The 22,726-nt window shown below is 34.5% G+C and overlaps 3 protein-coding genes across 7 annotated transcripts; 2 read left to right on the top strand and 1 right to left on the bottom strand.

Moving 5' to 3' along the window:
* Positions 1–5,150: 5,150 nt before the first annotated feature.
* LOC105959856 (patatin-like protein 3) lies at positions 5,151–6,163 on the top strand. Its single transcript, XM_088826886.1, has 3 exons — positions 5,151–5,252; positions 5,349–5,630; positions 5,734–6,163. Exons 2-3 carry the CDS (start codon positions 5,361–5,363, stop codon positions 5,974–5,976), a joined length of 513 nt encoding a protein of 170 aa, XP_088683012.1. The 5' UTR covers positions 5,151–5,252; positions 5,349–5,360; the 3' UTR covers positions 5,977–6,163.
* A 267-nt stretch (positions 6,164–6,430) lies between these two features.
* Positions 6,431–22,422, bottom strand: RUG1 (Regulator of chromosome condensation (RCC1) family protein). 5 transcript variants are annotated; one of them, XM_088826883.1, is made up of 16 exons: positions 21,880–22,422; positions 21,165–21,241; positions 20,566–20,641; positions 20,003–20,062; positions 19,709–19,810; positions 19,506–19,599; positions 19,360–19,402; positions 19,199–19,244; positions 19,055–19,101; positions 18,877–18,979; positions 18,745–18,799; positions 18,589–18,655; positions 18,410–18,446; positions 17,981–18,060; positions 17,696–17,807; positions 17,336–17,597 (listed from the first exon to the last, which is right to left on the bottom strand). In XM_088826883.1, the coding sequence occupies exons 1-16, from the start codon at positions 22,202–22,204 to the stop codon at positions 17,590–17,592; spliced, it is 1,332 nt and encodes a 443-aa protein (XP_088683009.1). In that variant the 5' UTR covers positions 22,205–22,422; the 3' UTR covers positions 17,336–17,589. The 5 variants fall into 5 exon arrangements, with proteins under 5 accessions (XP_088683008.1, XP_088683007.1, XP_088683006.1 ...); XM_088826884.1 differs by having other exon boundaries at positions 19,055–19,098; positions 21,880–22,395; XM_088826882.1 differs by lacking the exons at positions 17,336–17,597; positions 17,696–17,807 and adding an exon at positions 6,431–6,583 and having other exon boundaries at positions 20,003–20,059; positions 21,880–22,395.
* On the top strand, positions 15,314–17,365 carry LOC105964858 (patatin-like protein 2). Its single transcript, XM_088826885.1, has 6 exons — positions 15,314–15,736; positions 15,831–16,009; positions 16,102–16,279; positions 16,385–16,531; positions 16,628–16,909; positions 17,013–17,365. The coding sequence occupies exons 1-6, from the start codon at positions 15,611–15,613 to the stop codon at positions 17,232–17,234; spliced, it is 1,134 nt and encodes a 377-aa protein (XP_088683011.1). The 5' UTR covers positions 15,314–15,610; the 3' UTR covers positions 17,235–17,365.
* Positions 22,423–22,726: the final 304 nt, after the last annotated feature.

The raw sequence follows: 22,726 nt of genomic DNA on the forward strand, positions 1-22,726 counted from the left end.
TTTCTCCTCTTTCTCCTTCGTTTTATTCGTGTTGTTATCTAACTCGTTTATATCTAGTGCTATAGTTCGAGTGGGTCGAAAATACGAGGTGAAACCTAATTGGAGAGGAGCTGCTGCCCCGACGAATCCGTGCACCACCGCACGCGCCGCACCGCCGCTCACGCGCCGCCGCTGCCGCTGCCACGCGCCGCCGCTGCTGCTGCCGTTCGTCGCCGTTCGTTGCCTGCTGGATCAGCTCGGTCCAGCCGTGAGGTGCAGCCCCGAGGATTGGTAATTTGCAGCTTGTACGTGACTCGTTCTAGGATTTCGATTCGTCGAAATCGCACGCTACAAGAGGTAATTAAATCGGAACTTTCGTAATTCGATTCGAACGTGTTTGTATGATTATTAATTTGCAAGCATGAGTAATACGTGATTACATGTTTCGATTTTGTGAAATGATGAATAAGCATGTTTCGTGATTTTTCGGTTTTATGCATTTTTCAATTAAATCGAAAATTACCATATGTATGGCGGAAGCGTTAAGGTACGTTGACTATGTGATTAGTATTGCATGTAATCGAAACTAGTTCGATATAAAAATTTTAAATTCCGCTGCGTATACATGCACGATCCCCAACAGAAACTGTTCCCTCGTGCCCTTCGTTTTTTACCTTGGCTTCGGTATCATGATATAGAGAAGACAGAAGCAGCACTCTTGTCGACCGTTCATGGCATGGTTGGCTAGCTTCAAACAAAAGAAAAGGAAGAAGCCCTAATCTTCGAGTCAGGAGGTTAGATACCCACCATATGAAGTAGCTTGGCTTGTTAGCAACGTTTGGATAACTTGTTAGTCCTTTGATTGAGACCGAGCCCTCACTTGCCGAGCGAACCTCTTCTTATTCTCCTTCGTTCGCGCAACCCCACCTTTAATTAAAACCGACGATTCGACAACAAAAGGAGTTCTCGTCTGGCATCACCACTTGAAAAGCTCGTACCAAGTCAGTGTTCGTTGCCATACTCTGAGACTAGTGTATCTGACACAGTAGAACTCCCTAAACAATAAAGAACGGGACCCTACTAATAGGGTAGGGAAAGATCCCACTGTTTCTGGACCAACCAAACCACTGTATGCGTATCAGGAAATGCTGCTTCGGCTGCTTTTGCGGAGGCAAGAGAAGATAGATTCATCAGGGTAGTCTCGTCTATACGATTCTGCCGGGTGGACTCAAGGGGGGGTGCCATATTGACGTTCTCCGGGCAGGATGGGCTACCGTAGCCGCCTGTCGAGCGCGAATCTTCGCAGCCAAGTTACCTGCGTTCAAAGTAGATTTAGATGATTTCCCCATAGGGTTCTTCCCTTTCTCTTTCGCAGAGATAATCTATTTCTCTGTTTCCAAACCAGCATTTGTCATCGGATGATCACCCCGGTTAATATATGCATTAACCTATTGGTTTTCGACCATTGCGTCTCCTTCTTCCTCCAGATCGATTCACTCATAGAGCGCCCATAGTTATGTATTTTTTATCTCGGTCATGCATAATGCACCTCCCGAAGCGAGGCAAATCCAAAATATTGCCTCCTCATATTGGCCAGCTGTATATGCATTTCATTCTCCTTGGATTCCTTATGTAGCAAAGCAAAGTCAACTTCCATTCCGAATGGATAGTCGGTTTCTTCGATCTCCTGAAAGAGGTGGACTGAGAAATCTATTCACTTCTTCTTCTCGAATATTGGGATTTGGAATCTGGTGGGCTTTGGCACCTGACCCTCTTCTTTATAATCCTTTACTTATTTGCTCTTCACCGAATCCAAATTTTCTTTGTCAGGTTTCTAGGGATACCTTTATTGATCAAATCTGTAGCACCCATCCTAAAGTCCTAAGTCCATGTGATTGTGGGGAACCGAACTAAGGGAACTTCTTCAGAAGCCACCTTTTGATCCACTCGGATCTATAAGCCGAGTCAAAGGAGCAGCTGTATTCATTGGTAGTATTCTATTGAGTTTAGCTTTAGCGGAATCCGTCTCACAACATGGAGTCTATTTAAACATATAAAGAAGGAGAAAGGAACCTTAGGGTATTGATTAAGTGAGAGAGGAATGCTTGAGACCTGGTAGGAAGTCAGGATCCAATTGTTTGGAAGAAAGAATATTGGGGATATTCCCTTAGCTTTACTTTAGTTTCTAGGGATCATTTGACCCTGCCTCTGTGTATCATTCTGTCCGTATTGAGCTTACTTGAAGCACTACTCCTCTTGCAAGTGCTATTCAATTCACTATTTCCTTCTCTTCTAGCTTGTTGAAGCCGTTAGACTAAGTGTCACTTTTATTTCATCGACCCGTACGAACTCAATTGAGCAATAAAGTTCCCCCACACTTTCGGGCTATCTACCGAGCTCCCGTTCTACACAAAGAAGAGAAAGAAGGAAGTCGCAATCTGATCCTAGACCATTATGACTCGCGTATTGTATTTAACTCGTTCCCTTTACTGCGTTAGGGGATAGGAAGTCACTCCAGAAAGAACTTCTACTTTCATCAAGTTGGTCAGGCAGGTCTGTGAAAAGCGCATATTCACTTTCTAAGGATACCCACCTTCCCTCTCTATCCCTAGAACCCTTTGTCTTAATTCCCCTAGTGAAATGCAAGGTTACCTAATCTCGATTTCTTTTATCTTGAGTGAAGATCTCCAATTCCCGTCTTGATCCTTGGCGTAAGGCTTTAGCTCTGCCGTGCCGTAAGCAACATATATTCTGGTTAATCTTATTCCTTTTACCTCCTAAAAAATATTTTTAAAATAGAAAGAAATAGTAAAGTGAAAGGAGCCCGCTTACCCAATCATAATTGTCAGGCAGTTCACTCACTCTTATGGCATGGGAAAAGCCCCTACCTTCAGTTGAGCGTAAAAAGAGGTAAAATACAGAGAGGAACGGAGTAACTCAAACTCCGAGAGAGGAACGTGGCTCTCTAACCGCTAGTTTCTTACTTCTCAGGTATCTTTGCCACGGGAAGTCCCAGAACAAGGTTTCTATACGGCCATAGAATTGGGTTACCCTGAGGCATCCCTGGATCTGCTTGCTCCGCCCAAATCTGTATCAATAGCAATGGCAAGATCAACTACTGAAGGGGTTGCGGCACCCATCTGGCTTTGTTGGCATGACTCCAGGAATTGATCTGAAAGAGTAGCCTGCTGACCAAAATGCCTATGATAAAAGAGGTGCTAGCTAGTTGACTTGCCTACTTCTTAGAGCGAGGACGTAATCCCGGCTCTATCAGCAGAAGAGGAGATCCTTCGTCCAGGAGTCCATTTCTATCTCGGTCTGGGTAATAGTAATACAGTTCCTACTGAAGGGAGGGCTCAGCGAAGCTCGTTGTTTAGTAGTCGATGTCGGATCGGAGTCAAGTGATGTTGGAAGTTGTCCCCAAAAAACGGCAGAGAAATTGATTGGAGATGAAGCCTCGTCGTCTTCTTCACAATTGCCCTTGACCATGGGATTCGCACATAAAAAGGCTGTGGGGGAGAAGAAGAGGGATGAAGAAAAATAGAGAAGATCGTGGGGCGGAGGTGGGGGAGAGGTGGTAGAGAGAGGTTGTGTGACAGAGGTGCACATGGAAAGTAAAAGAGAGAGATGCGGCTGATGAAGATAAGTGAGGAGAAAAATAGGGTTTAATAATAATTAAGGATAACATAGAGATATCCCTAAAATTCGGATTTATGGTAAATTTAATATGACATATATAATCGGACGAGGAGCAGTAAAGAAACTGTTTTTTTTTTGCTTTCTCGGTTAGATAATAATTATTTTCCATCTTTTTGTTTCCTTTCATTAAACAAAAAGGAAACAATAGGTAAATATTTCCTAATTATGGAGATTAAACAAATTAAGAGATAAACCTTCCTTATATGCATTTAATTCCACCACACAAGGAAACAAAATTCTGGATCAAAAAAATAAGTTAATTAATTAATATAAACCGTGCAATTAAGGAAACTTATCCCATATTTTGCTTAGCATCCTTTTTTACATCAAAACCTGACTCTATAAATAGGCCTAACTAGAACACATGCATCCACACACCTAAAATCGAACTTTCTCGATTCGTTCAAAAGAAATATAATTCGATCTTCAGTAATAATGGGAGCAAATACTAGCAGTTCTGTACAGGAGGAACCAATGACTAGGATTCTTTCGATTGATGGCGGTGGAGTTAGAGCCTTAATCCCACTCGTTATTCTTGCTAAACTCGAATCACACCTTCAGGTACATATATATTATATAGCACACTCACATACGTATTATTTTCATGATTCGTATAAAAAATAATTTTTTTTAATACTGAATATATATTCTTCAGAAAATAGACGGTAAAGATGCGAGGATTGCAGATTATTTCGACATAATTGCCGGTACAAACACAGGAGCACTAACTGCTGCAATGCTTACTACACCTAACGAAAATAATCGTCCGATGTTTACTGCTCAAGAAATCAAAGAATTTTACATTGACAACTTCCCTAAAATATTCCCACAGGGGTAAGTAATTCTTTTTATTATTATTTTAATTTATTAATATTTTTTCTTTTAAATAGTTGTAATTTTAATTAATACTTTGTTGTTTGGTTCAGAAATAATATATTCAGCCGTGCTGCAAAGAAATTTAAATGGTGGTTCGGCCGGGAAATAAAATATAATGGCAAATATGTAAATTCAGTAATAAAAGAGAAAATTGGTGATACAAAACTGAATCAAACTCTCACAGATATTGTCATCACCACAGACCCCATCACATTCTCAACCAATCAGGTTTGTTTTAATTTCTCTTTTTTCTTTTTTTTTTTATAGTTATTTTTCCTATTTATTTGTATTTATATTTAACATATAAATTAATATTTACAATTTGTGATTTAGGTGGAGAATAAGGATGTTTCACTCTCAGACATCTGCATTGGAAGTATGGGAAGAATAGAATAGGAGAAAGAGAGAAATAATAATACGTAGAATAGAAACCCCCATTGTGTTATGGGTTGATTACATGGAATATATATAGAGAAATATTGTAAGGTAATAGAGTTTGACTTGGTAACTAAATCCTAACTAATCTAGGTAACCGAATCATACTAGAATCCTAATATTAGGAGAGTTCTATAATATAATGTTCTCTAACAGGAAGTTTAGCTTTTCCGGCTTATTTGCCTCCGCATTCCTTCGTAACTAAAGATTCCGACGGTAATTCCAAACAATTCGACCTCATTGGCAGTCCAGTCGACAACCCGGTAAATATATATCTCCATCTTACACTCTCCGATAAAAAAAATAAACAAAATTCAATAACAAATACTAATTATTTTTCCGGGATTTTGTTTTTGCAGATATTAGCAGCAATGATGCAAATACGAACGGAGAAGCGTAATTTTTCCCCGTTCTTTTTGTCGGTGGGAAGTTGTTTACCTAAATATAACATCAAGAAAGCAAGAAAGTGGTTTCTTTACAATTACACAGTAATGAATGGTTCATCGACCGTTTGGAGTACAATCGGTCGACTTGCGTCATTTCTCACTGATTACGACAGTCTCTTTTATTTCCAAGACTCTCACGGTGGAGAAGAATCTCTTCAACGCTTTTTCTCTCAAGATAATTATCTTCGAATTCAGGTATTTTTTTTCTTTGCTTTTTTCATTAAATATTCATTTACAAAAATATCAAATTTTCGATACATGTAATAAAAAAATAAAAAAAAATGTATTTATTTTTCAGGACGATTCTTTAACCGGGGCAATGCGTTCAATGGACGTTGCGACGAAGACGAATTTGAAGAATTTAGTGAAAGTCGGAGAAAATTTGTTGAAGAAACGAGTTTCGAGGCTAGATTCGAAAAGTAGAAATTTTGTGCCGATTAGCGACGAAACGAACGAGGAAGCACTGTTTAAACTAGCAGCAGAGCTTTCGTGGGAGAAGCGAATTCGAGATCCGGATTTTCTTGCGATAGCAACAATATAATAAATACATAGGCATCGATACAAATTTATTGTGGGGAAATATTATTTTTATTATTTAAGTACATAATTGTTATAGGAAATTCTTGATCTCATTTATATATTGTTTTTTCTCTTGCTACAATAATATTGTCAGTTGTCACAATTCAAACATAATATATTATTTCTAAGTAATATATCAATGATTCTATTTGAAGCATATTTACAGATAAAATTATAGTAGAATCTCGATAAATTAATAACCTCATTAAAATTATACATTTTCGCGGTCCCGAGTTCAAAAATATTTCAATAGATTAATATTTCGCTACTGACCTCTGCATTCTGCTCCAATCCATCCCGGAATTTTCTTGCATATTTCAATAGATTAAAAACATGATATATGTAACTTTTATTTGCATATTTTTTTCATGTATCTGCAACGAATTAAGGCGAAATTATCAATGAAAATTGCATTGATATAAAAAAAATAATCAAAAGAAATAAAAAAGTCGGATACATTGGAAAATAGCAGCAGTATGATTAAATCCACAAGAAACTTGCAATGCTTCGACACTCTTGTCAAAGTCGAGCAACGTTGGTTCAATATAGTCAACGTCGTCGCCTTGACCCTAGAAAAAAAGGGAAAAAAAAATAATGCAGTTATAAATCTAAAACACAACAGCGAAAATGAAATAATACTATAACACAACCGAAATTCATATCAATTCAATTTTTTTTTTCTCAAATTTCAACTGTATTCTAGTTTCAATCCTTTTTTTACTTTTATGGTCGAAGACTCGGTCGGTGGACCGAGTATGAAACTTTATTTTAGTCTCAATTCCAGAAGGTTTACAACTCGTCGTAACTTCTCCGGACGGCCGTCTGGAGTTTTGGCTTGATTTTCGGACGGCCGTCTAGGCTTTTTGTATCCGTTTTTCGACCTAAAACTTCAAACATGATTAAATTATTAGATTACAAACTTATATATATTCTAAGAAAATTAAAAATAACTAAAAATACGAAAAATATGAGAAAAAAAAATGATAAATGTTCGGGTTGCCTCCTGAGAAGCGCCAAGTTTAAAGTCTTCAGTCGGACGTTGCTTCTTTATTTTCAAGTAAAAGTGACCAAAGTCACTTGGCAATCATTACTCACTTCCCAGTAAGGTTTGAGCCGGCTCCGTTTCACGTTGAACGTACGATTCGAATCTTGCTCCTTTATCTTGACTACTTCGTGAGGAAGAATCTCTTGGACAATAAACGGCTTCGACCATTTTGATTTGCGCTTCCTTGGGAATAACCAAAGATGGGATTTGCACAATAACACCAATTTTTCTTTGTGGAATTTCCCTTTGACTTTATCCTTACGACCCCAATAGCTTGAATAGTCCTCTCGTGGCTTGCTCGATTCTTTGGGTGGCAACATCCTCGCACTTTCATTGCCGTTAACACCCAAAATCGTATGACTTTCTATCAGATGAGTAGAAATTGAGTCCGCAAAATAAACTTGCTCCTTCCGACTTCTGTTTCCGCCATCATCTCGTGCATTCAAAGATGTTTTCCCATGGTCCAAGATCAAAACATCAAAATTTTCATGATTTTTAAAATCCATAAGATCAATAGCAAAACACTCATTATTATCACATGGATTTTTATTAGCACTAACAACATTGAATTTGATTGTTTGATCATGCACCGTCATTGTAAGATCACCACTACCACAATCAATTAGAGTTTTCGACGTGGCTAAAAACGGTCTCCCTAAAATAAGAGGTATCTCCCTATCCTCAACTATATCAAGTATAACAAAATCAACAGGGAAGATAAATTTATTAACTTTTACTAACACATTCTCTAAAATACCTTTTGGGTAAACTAAAGACCTATCGGCTAATTGAAGAGTTATAGCCGTCGGTTCAATCTCACCTAACCCAAGATTTTTAAAAGTGGAATAACGCATAAGATTAATGCTAGCGCCTAAATTAATGAGAGATCTAAAATTTTTACCTCCTATAGTACAAGGAATAGTAAACTTACCTGGATCGCCTAGTTTTTGGGGAAGGGGCCGAGTAAGAATTGCACTGTATTGCTCGGTGAGTTGGATCATCTCATTCCCTTGCAATTTATTACCCTTCGTCACGAGGTCCTTGAGGAACTTCACCCACTTTAGCATCTTTTGAAGTGCTTAGATAAAAGGAATATTTATGCGAATTTCCTTCAACTTGTCCACAAAAACTTGGTATTCGGCTTCGAGCTTCTTCTTTAGAAACTTTTGAGGATATGGTATTGGTGGGGCTCGTGCAATCACTATTGATGTTGGTTCTTCTTGAATTGATTCCTTTTCCTCAATCACTTTTGGCTTCTCGATTACCGTATTTCTCTTCTCTTTTCGTGGGGCTTCCTCAAATTGCTTACCATTCTTCAAGGTGACTGTTTGGCATGTCTCGACCTCAATCTTTTTCTTTTATAATCTTTGGGGATACAGTGACTTGCGGCTTAATTTGAATTTCTTCTCTTTCCTCGATCTTGGAATCGATAGCTTGGCAAGTTTCGAACTTTTGCTTTCGAGGGTCTTCCGTATTTGATGGCAATGCTCCTGCCGGATGGTTCTCTTCATTCAATGCTAGTTGTGCGAATTGAGTCTCTAAATTTCGCAGCGAGGCTTGAGTAGCGGTCATAACTATATCTCACCCGTGTTTGATTTTTGGGCCGGTGGATTGTTGCCTTGATAGCTTTGTTGACGAGGGGCTTGATTTTGAAATTGACCTTGAGGTCTTTAATACCCTTGGCCTTGTTGATTTCTTCAGTATTGCCCTTGTGATCTCCATCCTTAATTTTGGAATTGGCGAGGCGCATTGTTTACATAGTTGAGCGATTCTACATCTTGTTGTAATTTGAGCGTGTAATGATTTCCACCGCAAATTCTACAACATGGAGAATCCACGACTTGGACTTGTTGTGGTGGATTCGCTTTGATGTGCTGTAAGAGGAGTTGATTTTGTTGAGCAATTTGGGTCATTTGAGCTTGAAGGGTCGTAATTGCATCTAACTCCAAATCTCCCGGAAAGAGTTTTAAATCTCTCACATATGCCTCGTATAATGGCTCCCCTTGATATTGGACGACATTATGAATTTCCCGTCGTATTCTCTCGTACTTCTCTAGTGAGCTGTAAACTTTCATGAAAAGATTGAGGAGTTGAGGCCACGACGAAATAGAGTGGGGGGCTTGGGACATCAACCACTGGCGAGATCTTCTTTGTAAGGAATACTTGAAGAGAATTAATTGAAGCGCCTCTTGGGACACGCCGTTTTGTCGATGGGAATTACATGTATCTAGAAAATTGACAATGTGAAGATGAGGATCTTCACCTGCCAATCCACTAAATAGCCCGTTATTTTGGAGCATTGTCAAAAGGCCTTGTTTGATCTCAAAATTGTTCTCCTCAATATGTGGATATTAGATGCTTGGGCGGAATCCGTCAAGAGTCGGGATTATATAGTCCTGATCAAGAAGAAACAATAACATAAAAGCACATAAAGTGGCCAGTTTCATGAACTTAATAAAACAAGTAGAAAAATAATTCGGAATTAAAACTTGCATAAAATCATAGAAAAGGGTTCATATATCCCACACAGGGTTCGAAATAAAATTCTAGAAATAAAAGAGTTAGCTACTCATGATTAAAGTTAAAAAAAAAAAAAAATCATGAGAAGATAAACTATGCTTGTAGTCTTCGAATTCTTCGTCTTCGTTATTGCTTCGTTGCTCTTGAAATTGTGTAAAAGATTGATACACAATTGTGTGCTTGACTTGGTCTTATATAGGGTGGAAAACTTGGAGAAGAAGGTAGTTTCCTTGTGCAATTATATTAGAATCCCTTTACTGGGCGCCTCTACATCTTCTCGGACGGTCGTCTATTTTGTACTAAAACTTGGACGGGCGTCTTAAAAGCAGAGACTGCCTCTGTTTCTCGGACGGCCGTCTGGGCTATAATTCTTCAGATTTTTGACTTCTTCACTTTTTGCCCATATTTTCTCCAAAATTACAGTTTGACCCCCTATTTATCCAATTCTTCAATTTGTACCTAAAACACAATAAATCAACATTTTAAGCATCAATTATCAATAAAACGCACTAAAAGCTCCAATTAAAATGTACGAGTAAGTGTAAAAATATACACTTATCAGGTGTGCAGCTGCACACCCTTAATTTAAAAACGAATTGTACTATTATACATAGGTTGATAGAAAAAGGTTAGTGGTTGAGGTGGTAAAGAGTTTTTTCATACATTTATAGGTCCGGTTTCGATACCTGCTCTTCTCAACTACTGCTTGTTTTCAAAATAGTCATTTTTCACCTTTTTTATCTACCACAATTCTCCTAAAATTTGAAAATCGTAAATTTTTGGTCTACTATTTTTATAAAGTGATATTTATTTTTTTTATTCCGCAATTTCGAACACCCTTGATAAAAATCCCGGATTCGCCACTAGATGGAGGTTATGATGATGCGTCGGGGTGGGGTTGGTGGTTGGGGTTGCGAGAGAGTGGAGGACAATGTTCGCTGGGCATGTGGAGTGTTTTATGATTAAGAGAATGGCATCGACGGATTAAATCGGCGGCAGGTGGCTGACGGAATTTTCGGCTGGGGACGGGTTTGGGAGGGTGGTGGGCGAAGGGAAGAAGATGACAATTTTTTTTTCTTTTTTGGTTTTTTTAAAGATTAATTTATATTTAAGATATAGAATGTAAGTTACATGAAGAATTTTGGAATTTTTTGAAATTAGCGTTTGAGATTTTTTTGGTCAGGAATGGATTGTGTTTGGGAAGGAAGGTGGGTGACGCGGATGACAACTTTTTTTTCCTTTTTCCTTTTTCTTTTTTTTTCTTTTTTTTTCTTTCTTTTCTTTCTTTTAATATTTATTTGTATTTAAAATTAAAGATGCAAGTGAACGGACGAATTTACCCCTGCAAATCTCACGTGCAAAGAACATGTTTTAACATTCCGGCTAAAATTGTCGAAAAATTGAGTTCAGGGAGCACCGTGCAACACTTTAACGAGTTAAAGTAAAAACGTGCAAATTTTAGTTGTTTGGGGAGTAAAGCGATCGGCCCTTAATTTCGGGAGCAAACTGTTTTTTACTCTTAAAAAAATTATAATAGCATCATTGGGGACCAATATCTCACCCTCAGTTGTATAAGTAGGGATTAAAAACGAATAAGTCCAATAGTGTAGGGACTAAAAAATGTAATTATTCTAGACAGTAATTTTGAAACCTATAACTAAATAAATGTCACTAATCACTTGGGGAAAACATGTAAATATTAAAAGTATAAGGGTATATCTATAAATATGCTATAAAAGTTTTTACTTGTAATAATTTTTTTTTGATATAGTTTCATACAAGCATATTTAAAATAAAATTTACTATCGACTATCAATATGCAATTAATCATTAAATAGTGTAAATAATTAGAGAAGCGATAAAAATATTTGAAAATTCGCTATTCAAACATATATCTAACTTTTTATAAATTGTAAAATGACCTATAATGTGTTCGACATGTGCCTTAAGTGTCGGACACGAAACATAATCGAAACGCGAAAACGTTAAGAAGTTGAAATATAAGTTTGTTTATAAAAATATAAATTCTACACTCTATGTTTCATTCATTCAATGACAATCCCATTAATTATGCATTTTCAGTTTTAACTGATTTGTTCCTTTTTTATTTATACAACATTTAAGAAAATGGTAAACGATATTTTATAATGGGAAAATAATATTTTTTATTGTAAGTTATAGTTCGATGAATTTTGTGTTTTTAACTATTTTAGTTGCCTCAACTAAAATAAACCCATTCAAATTTTGAAAAATAATTTTCGAAATACCCATGTTGTTACCACAACTAGATAAAATATTTTTTAAAATGATTAAATGACATTTCATACTGGAAAAATAATAATTGTTTATTTAGTTCATAGTGAAATAATTATTTTAAAATTTTAGGTTATTGTTCGGTGAATTATGTGCATTGAACGATATTAATTTCTCTGAATAACATAAAACCACAAATATATAAATTAAATTTAAAATATCTATTTTGTTATTATCACTGGACAAATAATTTAAAAAATGGATAAACGAAAATTTACAATAAGTAATTGTTCAGTGAATTAGATGTGTTCAACGATTTTAGTTATTTTAACTAACCTAAACCCATTTAAATATTGATAAATTATTTATAAAATATCTATTTTTTTAATATTACTAACTACTAGCTAGATTTAAAAAAAAAAAAGGATAAACGACAATTTATAATGGAAATAAATTATAAAGTAAACATGTCATCAATTCATTTCCCATATATTACTTCATAGAGATATGTTTTAACTGGAGTAAACTGATTTTTTGTACTCCTAATTATTTTTTGTGCACTATTAAAAGGAAATATTAATTAATTATGGAATAAATGTCAGATTTTATTTAATGGTACGATTAATATTAATATTAGTATTCACATGAGTATTAAGAGTATCATTAGCATTACTGTTAGTATTAACATTAGCATTAGCATTAGCATCAACATCAATATTATCATCAACATTAGTATTAGCATTACCATTTTAGAATTAGTATTAAAATTATGATTATGATAAGGATTAGAATTAGTATTAATATTAGGATTATATTTAGTCTTATGATTAAGATTAGTTCCGTATTCGCATTAGCATTAAGATTGGTATTAACATTAGTATTATAATTAGGAGTAGCATTAATATTAATAATGACATTAGAATTCGCATTAATATATTAGGATTAGCATTAATATATTAGGATTAGTATATTAGTATTAGTTTAGTATTAGTATTAGTATTAGTTTTAATATGACTATAATATTAATACTAGTATTAGTATTAGTATTAGTATTAGTATTAGTATTAGTATTAGTATTAGTATTAGTATTAGTATTAACGGGGCCGGTTTTGGGGGAGGCGAAGTAGGCGGTCGCCTAGGGCCCCCGGATTTTTAAGAAAATTTAGGCCCCCAAATTATGTTACATACACTTTATATATGAATACTTATTTTTTAAAATTTATTATATATAATATTTTGGAACATCAATTCTAAAATAAATTTAATATAAATGATCAATAAATATTTTTTTCAATTTTCTTAACCTTGGGGCCCCTAAATATTAAATCTTTAATGTCTTAATTATTTATTATTATACCTAAAATAAGAATCATTATTCATTAATTTATTTAAGTTTTATAAATATTTATGAAGTTTATTTTCTATAAAGATTATACGTCACGGGAGGAAGTGAACCAGCAAATCATCCTGTTAATTTTGATTTTTTTTTCCATATTTGAAGTTATTTTATGTTCATACATTTCAAAAAATGTTTCGGGGGCACTACCCTTGAACCCCCGTAATCTTTATTTCATCATTTTTAGAAAATATTATTTATATGTTTTTATTATATTTAATTTTGAACACACTTTAATAAAATTGATTTGTCAGATAGGGACCCCGGTTTTAAGTTGTTTTTTAAATCTCGTAGGGCCCCTGAATTCTCAGGAACGGCCATGAGTAATAACATTAGTATATTAGTATTTGTATTAGTAAGTATTAACATTAGTATTAGTATTTGTATTAGTATATGATTATTTCTACTAGGATTTGGATTGGATTACGATTATGATTATTATTATGATTATGATTAGGATTAAGATTATTATTATTAGAATTAACACTGACATTAGAATTATAATTAGAATTAACATTAGCATTAGCATTTGAATTAACATTATGATTATACGTAAGATTAGGATTACGATTAATATTAGCACACTAGCATTAGAACTAGGATTAGTAGCATTAGTTTAGGACTAACATTAGTACTAGCAATAGGCAGTAGAACTAGAATTACGATTATCATTAGCATTAGTATATTATGATTAGCATTAGCATTAGCATATAAATATTAGCATTATTATTAGCATATTAGTATGAATATTAGTATTGCGATATATTAGCATTTTGATTATTAATATTACTAGCATTATAATTAGAATTATGATTAGAATTAGGATTAACATTACCATTAGCATTAGTATATTAAGAATAATATTAAAATTAGTACTATTAGCAATAGCATATTTGCATTTCTATAAGAATTAAAACTATGCTTCGTATTATTATTAGGATTAAGATTATAATTAGAATTAGAATTAGTATTAGAATTAAGATTAACATTAATATTAGTATTAGGATTATGATTGTAATTTTGATTAGAATAATGATTGGGTGTAGTACGTACTAGGATTAGGATTATGATTAGGATTAGCGTTAACGTTATGATTAAGATTAGCATTAGGATTAGTAATAGTAATAGTATTATTATCAGATTAGTATTAGTATTAGTATTAGCAATGGTAGGTAATGATAATGATAATGGTGACGGTAGTTCTAATGGTAATGATTGGTATTGGTATGAGTATCAGTATTTGTATCGGTATCTATATTAATATTGGTATCGTAATGATAATAGCAATGATAATGGGAATGGTAATGGTAACGGTGTTGGTATTAGTATTGATATTGGTAATGGTAATAGTAATGGTAACGGTAATGATGTACTCGCCATTTGTATACGGAAATTAAACCTTCGACATTTAGTTTTTTTCACTTATTTTGGCTGAATTTGTTATTTACATGAAATAAATTTTTTTAAACTTTGTATTGCACATTGATCTTACTATTCCGAGAACTTTTTAAAATTAAATATTTATTTTTATAATGAATTTCCCGTGCAACGCACGGGTGAAGTACTAGTTAATCATTAAATAGTGTAAATAGTTAGAGAAGCGATAAAAATATTTGAAAATGCGCTATTCAAACATATATCTAAATTTTTAGAAATTGTAAAATGACCGATAATGTGTTCGACATGTACCTTAAGTGTCGGACACGAAACATAATCGAAACGCGAAAACGTTAAGAAGTTGAAATTTCTGTGATACATAGTCCAATACTCGTGCGGCTTATTTTTGTAAAGGTAGCTACTAAAACGAAAGGAGATAATTCATCTCTAAAGTACAAAAAAATTGAATTCAATTATGGATGTTACTTGTTATTAAATTAAAAATCACATTTTATATCAGATTTTGAACAATTTTACACAATAAGCTGATTTTTTTTTTATTAATTGATTAGCAAGAAGAGAATTAATTCAATTTAATATGACATATATAATCGGACGAGGAGCAGTAAAGAAACTGTTTTTTTTTTGCTTTCTCGGTTAGATAATAATTATTTTCCATCTTTTTGTTTCCTTTCATTAAACAAAAAGGAAACAATAGGTAAATATTTCCTAATTATGGAGATTAAACAAATTAAGAGATAAACCTTCCTTATATGCATTTAATTCCACCACACAAGGAAACAAAATTCTGGATCAAAAAAATAAGTTAATTAATTAATATAAACCGTGCAATTAAGGAAACTTATCCCATATTTTGCTTAGCATCCTTTTTTACATCAAAACCTGACTCTATAAATAGGCCTAACTAGAACACATGCATCCACACACCTAAAATCGAACTTTCTCGATTCGTTCAAAAGAAATATAATTCGATCTTCAGTAATAATGGGAGCAAATACTAGCAGTTCTGTACAGGAGGAACCAATGACTAGGATTCTTTCGATTGATGGCGGTGGAGTTAGAGCCTTAATCCCACTCGTTATTCTTGCTAAACTCGAATCACACCTTCAGGTACATATATATTATATAGCACACTCACATACGTATTATTTTCATGATTCGTATAAAAAATAATTTTTTTTAATACTGAATATATATTCTTCAGAAAATAGACGGTAAAGATGCGAGGATTGCAGATTATTTCGACATAATTGCCGGTACAAACACAGGAGCACTAACTGCTGCAATGCTTACTACACCTAACGAAAATAATCGTCCGATGTTTACTGCTCAAGAAATCAAAGAATTTTACATTGACAACTTCCCTAAAATATTCCCACAGGGGTAAGTAATTCTTTTTATTATTATTTTAATTTATTAATATTTTTTCTTTTAAATAGTTGTAATTTTAATTAATACTTTGTTGTTTGGTTCAGAAATAATATATTCAGCCGTGCTGCAAAGAAATTTAAATGGTGGTTCGGCCGGGAAATAAAATATAATGGCAAATATGTAAATTCAGTAATAAAAGAGAAAATTGGTGATACAAAACTGAATCAAACTCTCACAGATATTGTCATCACCACAGACCCCATCACATTCTCAACCAATCAGGTTTGTTTTAATTTCTCTTTTTTCTTTTTTTTTTTATAGTTATTTTTCCTATTTATTTGTATTTATATTTAACATATAAATTAATATTTACAATTTGTGATTTAGGTGGAGAATAAGGATGTTTCACTCTCAGACATCTGCATTGGAAGTTTAGCTTTTCCGGCTTATTTGCCTCCGCATTCCTTCGTAACTAAAGATTCCGACGGTAATTCCAAACAATTCGACCTCATTGGCAGTCCAGTCGACAACCCGGTAAATATATATCTCCATCTTACACTCTCCGATAAAAAAAATAAACAAAATTCAATAACAAATACTAATTATTTTTCCGGGATTTTGTTTTTGCAGATATTAGCAGCAATGATGCAAATACGAACGGAGAAGCGTAATTTTTCCCCGTTCTTTTTGTCGGTGGGAAGTTGTTTACCTAAATATAACATCAAGAAAGCAAGAAAGTGGTTTCTTTACAATTACACAGTAATGAATGGTTCATCGACCGTTTGGAGTACAATCGGTCGACTTGCGTCATTTCTCACTGATTACGACAGTCTCTTTTATTTCCAAGACTCTCACGGTGGAGAAGAATCTCTTCAACGCTTTTTCTCTCAAGATAATTATCTTCGAATTCAGGTATTTTTTTTCTTTGCTTTTTTCATTAAATATTCATTTACAAAAATATCAAATTTTCGATACATGTAATAAAAAAATAAAAAAAAATGTATTTATTTTTCAGGACGATTCTTTAACCGGGGCAATGCGTTCAATGGACGTTGCGACGAAGACGAATTTGAAGAATTTAGTGAAAGTCGGAGAAAATTTGTTGAAGAAACGAGTTTCGAGGCTAGATTCGAAAAGTAGAAATTTTGTGCCGATTAGCGACGAAACGAACGAGGAAGCACTGATTAAACTAGCAGTAGAGCTTTCGAGCGAGAAGCGAATTCGAGATACAAATTAATTTTGTGGGGAAATATTATTTTTATTATTTAAATACATAATTTCTTGATCTCATTATATTGTTTTTTCTCTTGCTACAATTAATTTTGTCAGTTGTCACAATTCAAACATAATATATTATTTCTAAGTAATTATATCAATTATTCCATTTGAAGCATATTTACAGATAACATTACAGTAGAATCTCGATAAATTAATAACCTCATTAAAATTATACATTTTCGCGGTCCCGAGTTCAAAAATATTTCGATAGATTAATATTTTTCGCTACTGTTACTAACCTCTGTATTCTGCTCCGATCCATCCCGGAGTTTTCTTTAGTAGGGATACAAGTAACTTTTATTTGCATATTTTTTTCATGTACCTGCAACGAATTAAGGCAAAAATACACAAATATCTTTAGTTATCCGTGAAAATTGCATTGCTATAAAAAAAATAAAAAAAAATAAAAAAGTCGGATACATTGGAATATAGCAGCTGTATGATTAAATCCACAAGAAACTTGCAACGCTTCGACACTCTTGTGAAAGTCGAGTAACGTTGGTTCAATATAGTCAACGTCGTCGCCTTGACCCTAGAAAAAATAATGCAGTTATAAACCTAAAACACGACTGCGAAAATGAAATAATACTGCAACACAACCGAAATTAAAATGTTTTTTTTTTGTTTTGCTTGGAACAGAAGAAAGAAAGAGGCTAAAATTACGAAAACCGATAGTTAAAAGAGAATAATATTTAAAAAGCTAACCAATTGTCCGCCCGGTGAATGACCATCTTCTTGGAACGTTCCATTCGAACCACCCCATCCCCATGTATAAATGTTGCCTCCTATATTTGTTTAATTTAAATTAATTTCGATCACTTCGTATGAGAGAATCAAGAAACTAACATATGTAGCTCGAACATATATTATTTGAAGTGTAGGATTAATTAAATAGTAGTTTATTTAATTACATGCATTTTATTAATAATTCAACTCGATTTTTTTATTTTTTTTTATAAATAATTCTATAGTTACTTGTTAGCTGAAAACACTCCCGTTTTATGAACATTCTCCATTAAACTACTAAATTTAGATTCATAGGCCAACGGACTTTTTGTAAGCAAAACGCGAAGGTATATAATAAAAGAACTTTTAGTTAGGTGCTTGTTTGGCTATTCAGTCAGAAATCTTTACCAGAAATTGCTGCTGTGTGTCTCCAACCGCAGGATACCTGTGTACGTGAAAACGTAAAACGTAAAAAAAAGAGAGCAAATAAATTCCGACTATTAGATTAGATAAATATATCGTTTCTTAGCAGAACATGTGACAATAAACTACGAATCAACCGTTTATAGATAGACATCGTTACAAACCTTGCTAACAGGTTGCCTCAAAAACGGACCTTGGACTCGTTCGGGTGAATAAACGATATCTGTGCAGCTGATAGATAATATATATCGACTATATTAAGTGAGTGTGTTTATTATATACCGATAAAAGAAACAGAATAATATCTGAAGGGAATATACCCGATGCCAAGACAGCCGTTCTCGTTCGACCCCCATGTGTACAGTTCTCCACCATCTATTTTATATAAGATGTTCTAATTAAAAACAAAGGCAAAATGAAGTCTTTAACATATCGATCGGACGAGTGATTACTTGTAATAACGCAGGTGTGGTAACCACCGCATGCAACTTCTTCGGAAAACGGCAGTGAGCTAACGGTGGATGGTGTTGTCGCACTCTTTGCTTTGCCAAAACCCTAAAAATTTTGAAATTACGATTACGACAATCACGTCAGAAACTAACCGACAACAGTGCATGTTTTGAATCTTACCCATTTTCCGAATTCTTTTTCACCGAAGAAATACACAGACCCATCTTCTGTGAACCGGACAAAAAATTTAAATAAATTAAAAAACATACTTCCGTTACGGTTGTCGTATCGAAATTAAGATACCATTAAAAGCATGTAATATACCACAAATGCAGACGGAGTGCAGCATTCCCGCGGAAACACTTTGGACCTAGTTATTTCGAAATAAATGCTATTAAATTATTCTGAATGCGACGAGCACAACGTGCTCAGATTGAAAGTTATTCCGAAGTGAAATGAAAAAGATTATTCCACATATGAAATACCTTGATTCCTTCGAGTTCCTTAATTAGTCGTGGTGTATACTCGCTGCATTTGAGACCAGCAACAAAAGAGATTAATTGTTATTTACAAAATTGCCATCTTTACCAACAATTATAAAAAAAAAAATCTTAGCCAATAAAAAACGAACCTACTACTTTTTTGAAAACCCAAAATGCTCGATCCGTGTCCGTGACCGAGTCTTCCAGATTCTCCTCCTCCCCAACTCAAAGCTTCGCCTTTATCTGGCCAAAAGAAATATATAATAAATTATTAAAAAAAAAAAAAAAAAAAAAATCGTCATGCGTAAGTAATTGTAAGTCACCGTAATGTGAATATATACGGTAGACAGACCTGTAACAGCAATCGAATGTTCAGATGCTAAAGATGCCGTTCTAATGACGACTCCGTCCAAGCATTCAACTTTACGAGGACGAGGAACAATCTTTTCCGCCTCTGCGGGTTTGTAATCAAGAAGTGAGGATTATATTACAGTCACTGCAGATATAAAGTTTTGAAGTAGACAAATTTACGATTGACTTACATGCAAATAAATGTCAACTTTAGTCGAGCGAAACACAATGCATACAATTTTTTAATAACTAATTATAGAATAATACGGGCCTAGGCCTAGGCCCGTTTACTTACTTTTTCCAAGGCCAAGCTGTCCATTTGCATTCTTTCCCCATACGTAGAGTTCTCCATCTACTGTAGAAGGATTATGATGAGATAAAAATCTGAATTAGAAAATGAAATCATAGGGTAATTTACCGAGGTAAGGTTAAATTACGAAAAAATCTCTCATGTTTGGGTAATTACAACCACCACCCTCAACTATGAATCTTCTTACACATCCACCCTTATGAGGTCAAATTCAACATAATCTTCTAAATTTCGTGGAATGTTAGTTTTGTGCAAAAATGTAGTTTCTGATGCACTACAATATTTACAAGCCAAGACACATCTTACGATCATCTTGTTTCAAAATGTGGAGCTCGAATGAGGTAAAACGGGTACAAACTGAAGAATATTCCACATAATCTTGAAGATTCCACTAAATTTGACACCGTAAGGATGGACGTGTAAGAAGATTCATAATTGATGGGTGGTTGTAATTACCCAAACATGAAGGGGTTTTTCGTAATTTGACCTTACCTTAGGGGGTAGGCTGTAATTTACCCAAACTAAAATGGTTCTTAATAACAACAAACCTGTAATAGCAGCTGAATGATGATAACCGGCATAAATTTTAATAATCCGTTTAGGAATAGAAACCCTGACAGGTTCCTGCAATAATTATTTCGAATGAACTAAATATACATGAAGTCTGGTGCACACATTAAATCAAAACAGTAAAGCCTCGTTTGGTTGGGGAGATTAGCCATGATTAACTAAATAATTGGACTAAGTTTGATGTTTGGTATTCCTAATAACTTACCGGGTCAGACCCACAAATATTATGTTATCATGACTTATCTTGCCTTTTACGGAGCTTTTTTGTTGGGCGCCTGGAGGTCGGATAAAATAATTGGATTTTCATTAGATTATTTAATCTCTTCTTGGCAACCAAACGAGGCTAAATTATTCCACTAATCGGAACACAACATATTAGTGAAAAACAGAATCAGAAATATTTCAACAGAACCTTTCACTAATCAATTTTTTTTTTCTTCGTTTTTTTTCATGTCTCTCATTAACAAAACCTTCCATATGAAAATTCTCCGGTAAACTCAAAATCAGGACCATCAAATCGATAAGGCTCCGAAAAAAACACGAGTAAGAGATTAATAATGATGAGATACTAGCATACAGTTGTATAATCTCGAGAGTCCGATATTCCGAGCTGTCCACAGTCGTTGAGTCCGGTAGCATACACATCACCACTATCTGCCAGATCAGCATAGCTAATTAACGAGCTTGGAAATAGAAATAGTTTTCGACGATATCTAATTTTTTCGTTAAACTGAAGCAACTATTTTAAGGCTGAAAAATGAAAATAGAGAGACCACATAAATTCCGAATTTCCCGATAGAGTGAACTATCGACGAGGAAACTCCGGGAAACAGAAACGCACAACACTCGTAGGAAACTTTCTTATGTTAAAAAGCAAGAGCAAAATGGTAGTGATGGTTCGATTATCACGAGCAATCACACGAAACAAAGGCGGAACACAATAAATTTAGAACATCCTTTTTTTACGAATTATGATCCTCGGCAATAACTTGATCTAATAGAAGATTGCAGCTTCTCATCAAAGTCGAAAATAAAAACAGTACAGTTACAGATTTTCAAGATCAGCCATCTACAATCAATACGAACACGGAAAAACGAATGACGTTGCCTACGCAAAATGTCTACGAAATTCATCAACTAAAATTCATCGGAGCGCGTGAACCTCACGCGACGTTGGATTACACAAGTCAATATAATAATCAAATTGAAGTCCAATCAAACACTAATAAAATCCGATCACGACCACAAAGAAAGAGGAAATCAATTTTAGAGAGAGGGGAAAGAAAATTCACCGGTGAGAAAAAGGGTATGAGCGCCGCCACAAGCTAACTCCTTCAAACTCCGATCAGCAAAAGCCGACGGCGGAATAGGGTGAGGCCTCCACCGGGACTCCAAATTGCCCAAACCCAGCCTCCCGAAATCGCCGTTCCCCCACACAGCGGCAAAACCCTTGTTCCCCCCTTTACTCAATTCTTCATCAAAGTATTGTACTCCGCCGCTTTCAACGGAAACCCACCTTCTAAAACCCGACCCGAATGCTGATCCTGGTCTCTTGTTGACCGAATTGGATAGCAGTGCGAGTTTTTTCATGCAGGCGTGAGTTCTTGCCGCCGCCATTGCTTGGAAATTGGGAGAACCCACTTGGGGTTCATGTGAAAATTGAGGAATTTCGATAGATGATGAGAAATTTGAAGGCTTGAAATAGCGCAACGTAAACGATTTTCTTTTTTTATTTTATTTTATTATTATTGTTTGATGTTGGGGTGTCGGATTTGTACACGTACGCGTTTTGTGTAGTTTGGGAGTACAGTGTACTGTACAGTACATGCTTGTAGAGTTTGTGTTTGGAAGCATTTTCGAAAAGGTTAAATTCATTTTGCACCCCTCTACTATGCATAATGTATTATTTACCCTCTGAAGTATAGAAAACATCAAATACCCCTGCCGTTAGTCTTTTTCCTAATTTCCGTTAGTTAAACCCTTTGACCAGCTATTGTAAAGAAATAATGGGTTTTTTTTTTACGAAGATACCATAATTTTTATATATATATATATATATATATAGGTTGCTTAATTTTGACTTTATTCAATGATTATCCATCCTAATTTCCTGAATACACTTTATTAAGTCATTTTTTT

The sequence above is a fragment of the Erythranthe guttata genome, chromosome 12, assembly GCF_056151865.1.
Source record: "Erythranthe guttata isolate IM_541 chromosome 12, IM_541, whole genome shotgun sequence".
NCBI classification, from domain to species: domain Eukaryota; kingdom Viridiplantae; phylum Streptophyta; class Magnoliopsida; order Lamiales; family Phrymaceae; genus Erythranthe; species Erythranthe guttata.

Excerpts from the sequence above, each read along its gene's own strand:
- LOC105959856 (XM_088826886.1), top strand. The coding sequence starts at position 5,361 with ATGATGCAAATACGAACGGAGAAGCGTAATTTTTCCCCGTTCTTTTTG. Across the intron at positions 5,631-5,733 it reads ATAATTATCTTCGAATTCAG|GACGATTCTTTAACCGGGGC; the intron begins GTATTTTTTTTC and ends TTTATTTTTCAG.
- LOC105964858 (XM_088826885.1), top strand. The coding sequence starts at position 15,611 with ATGGGAGCAAATACTAGCAGTTCTGTACAGGAGGAACCAATGACTAGG. Across the intron at positions 16,280-16,384 it reads TCACATTCTCAACCAATCAG|GTGGAGAATAAGGATGTTTC; the intron begins GTTTGTTTTAAT and ends TTTGTGATTTAG. Across the intron at positions 16,910-17,012 it reads ATAATTATCTTCGAATTCAG|GACGATTCTTTAACCGGGGC; the intron begins GTATTTTTTTTC and ends TTTATTTTTCAG.
- RUG1 (XM_088826880.1), bottom strand. The coding sequence starts at position 22,204 with ATGGCGGCGGCAAGAACTCACGCCTGCATGAAAAAACTCGCACTGCTA. Across the intron at positions 19,811-20,002 it reads ACAGCTTGGCCTTGGAAAAA|AGGCGGAAAAGATTGTTCCT; the intron begins GTAAGTAAACGG and ends ACAAACCCGCAG. Across the intron at positions 18,800-18,876 it reads CCACACCTGCGTTATTACAA|ATGGTGGAGAACTGTACACA; the intron begins GTAATCACTCGT and ends TATATAAAATAG.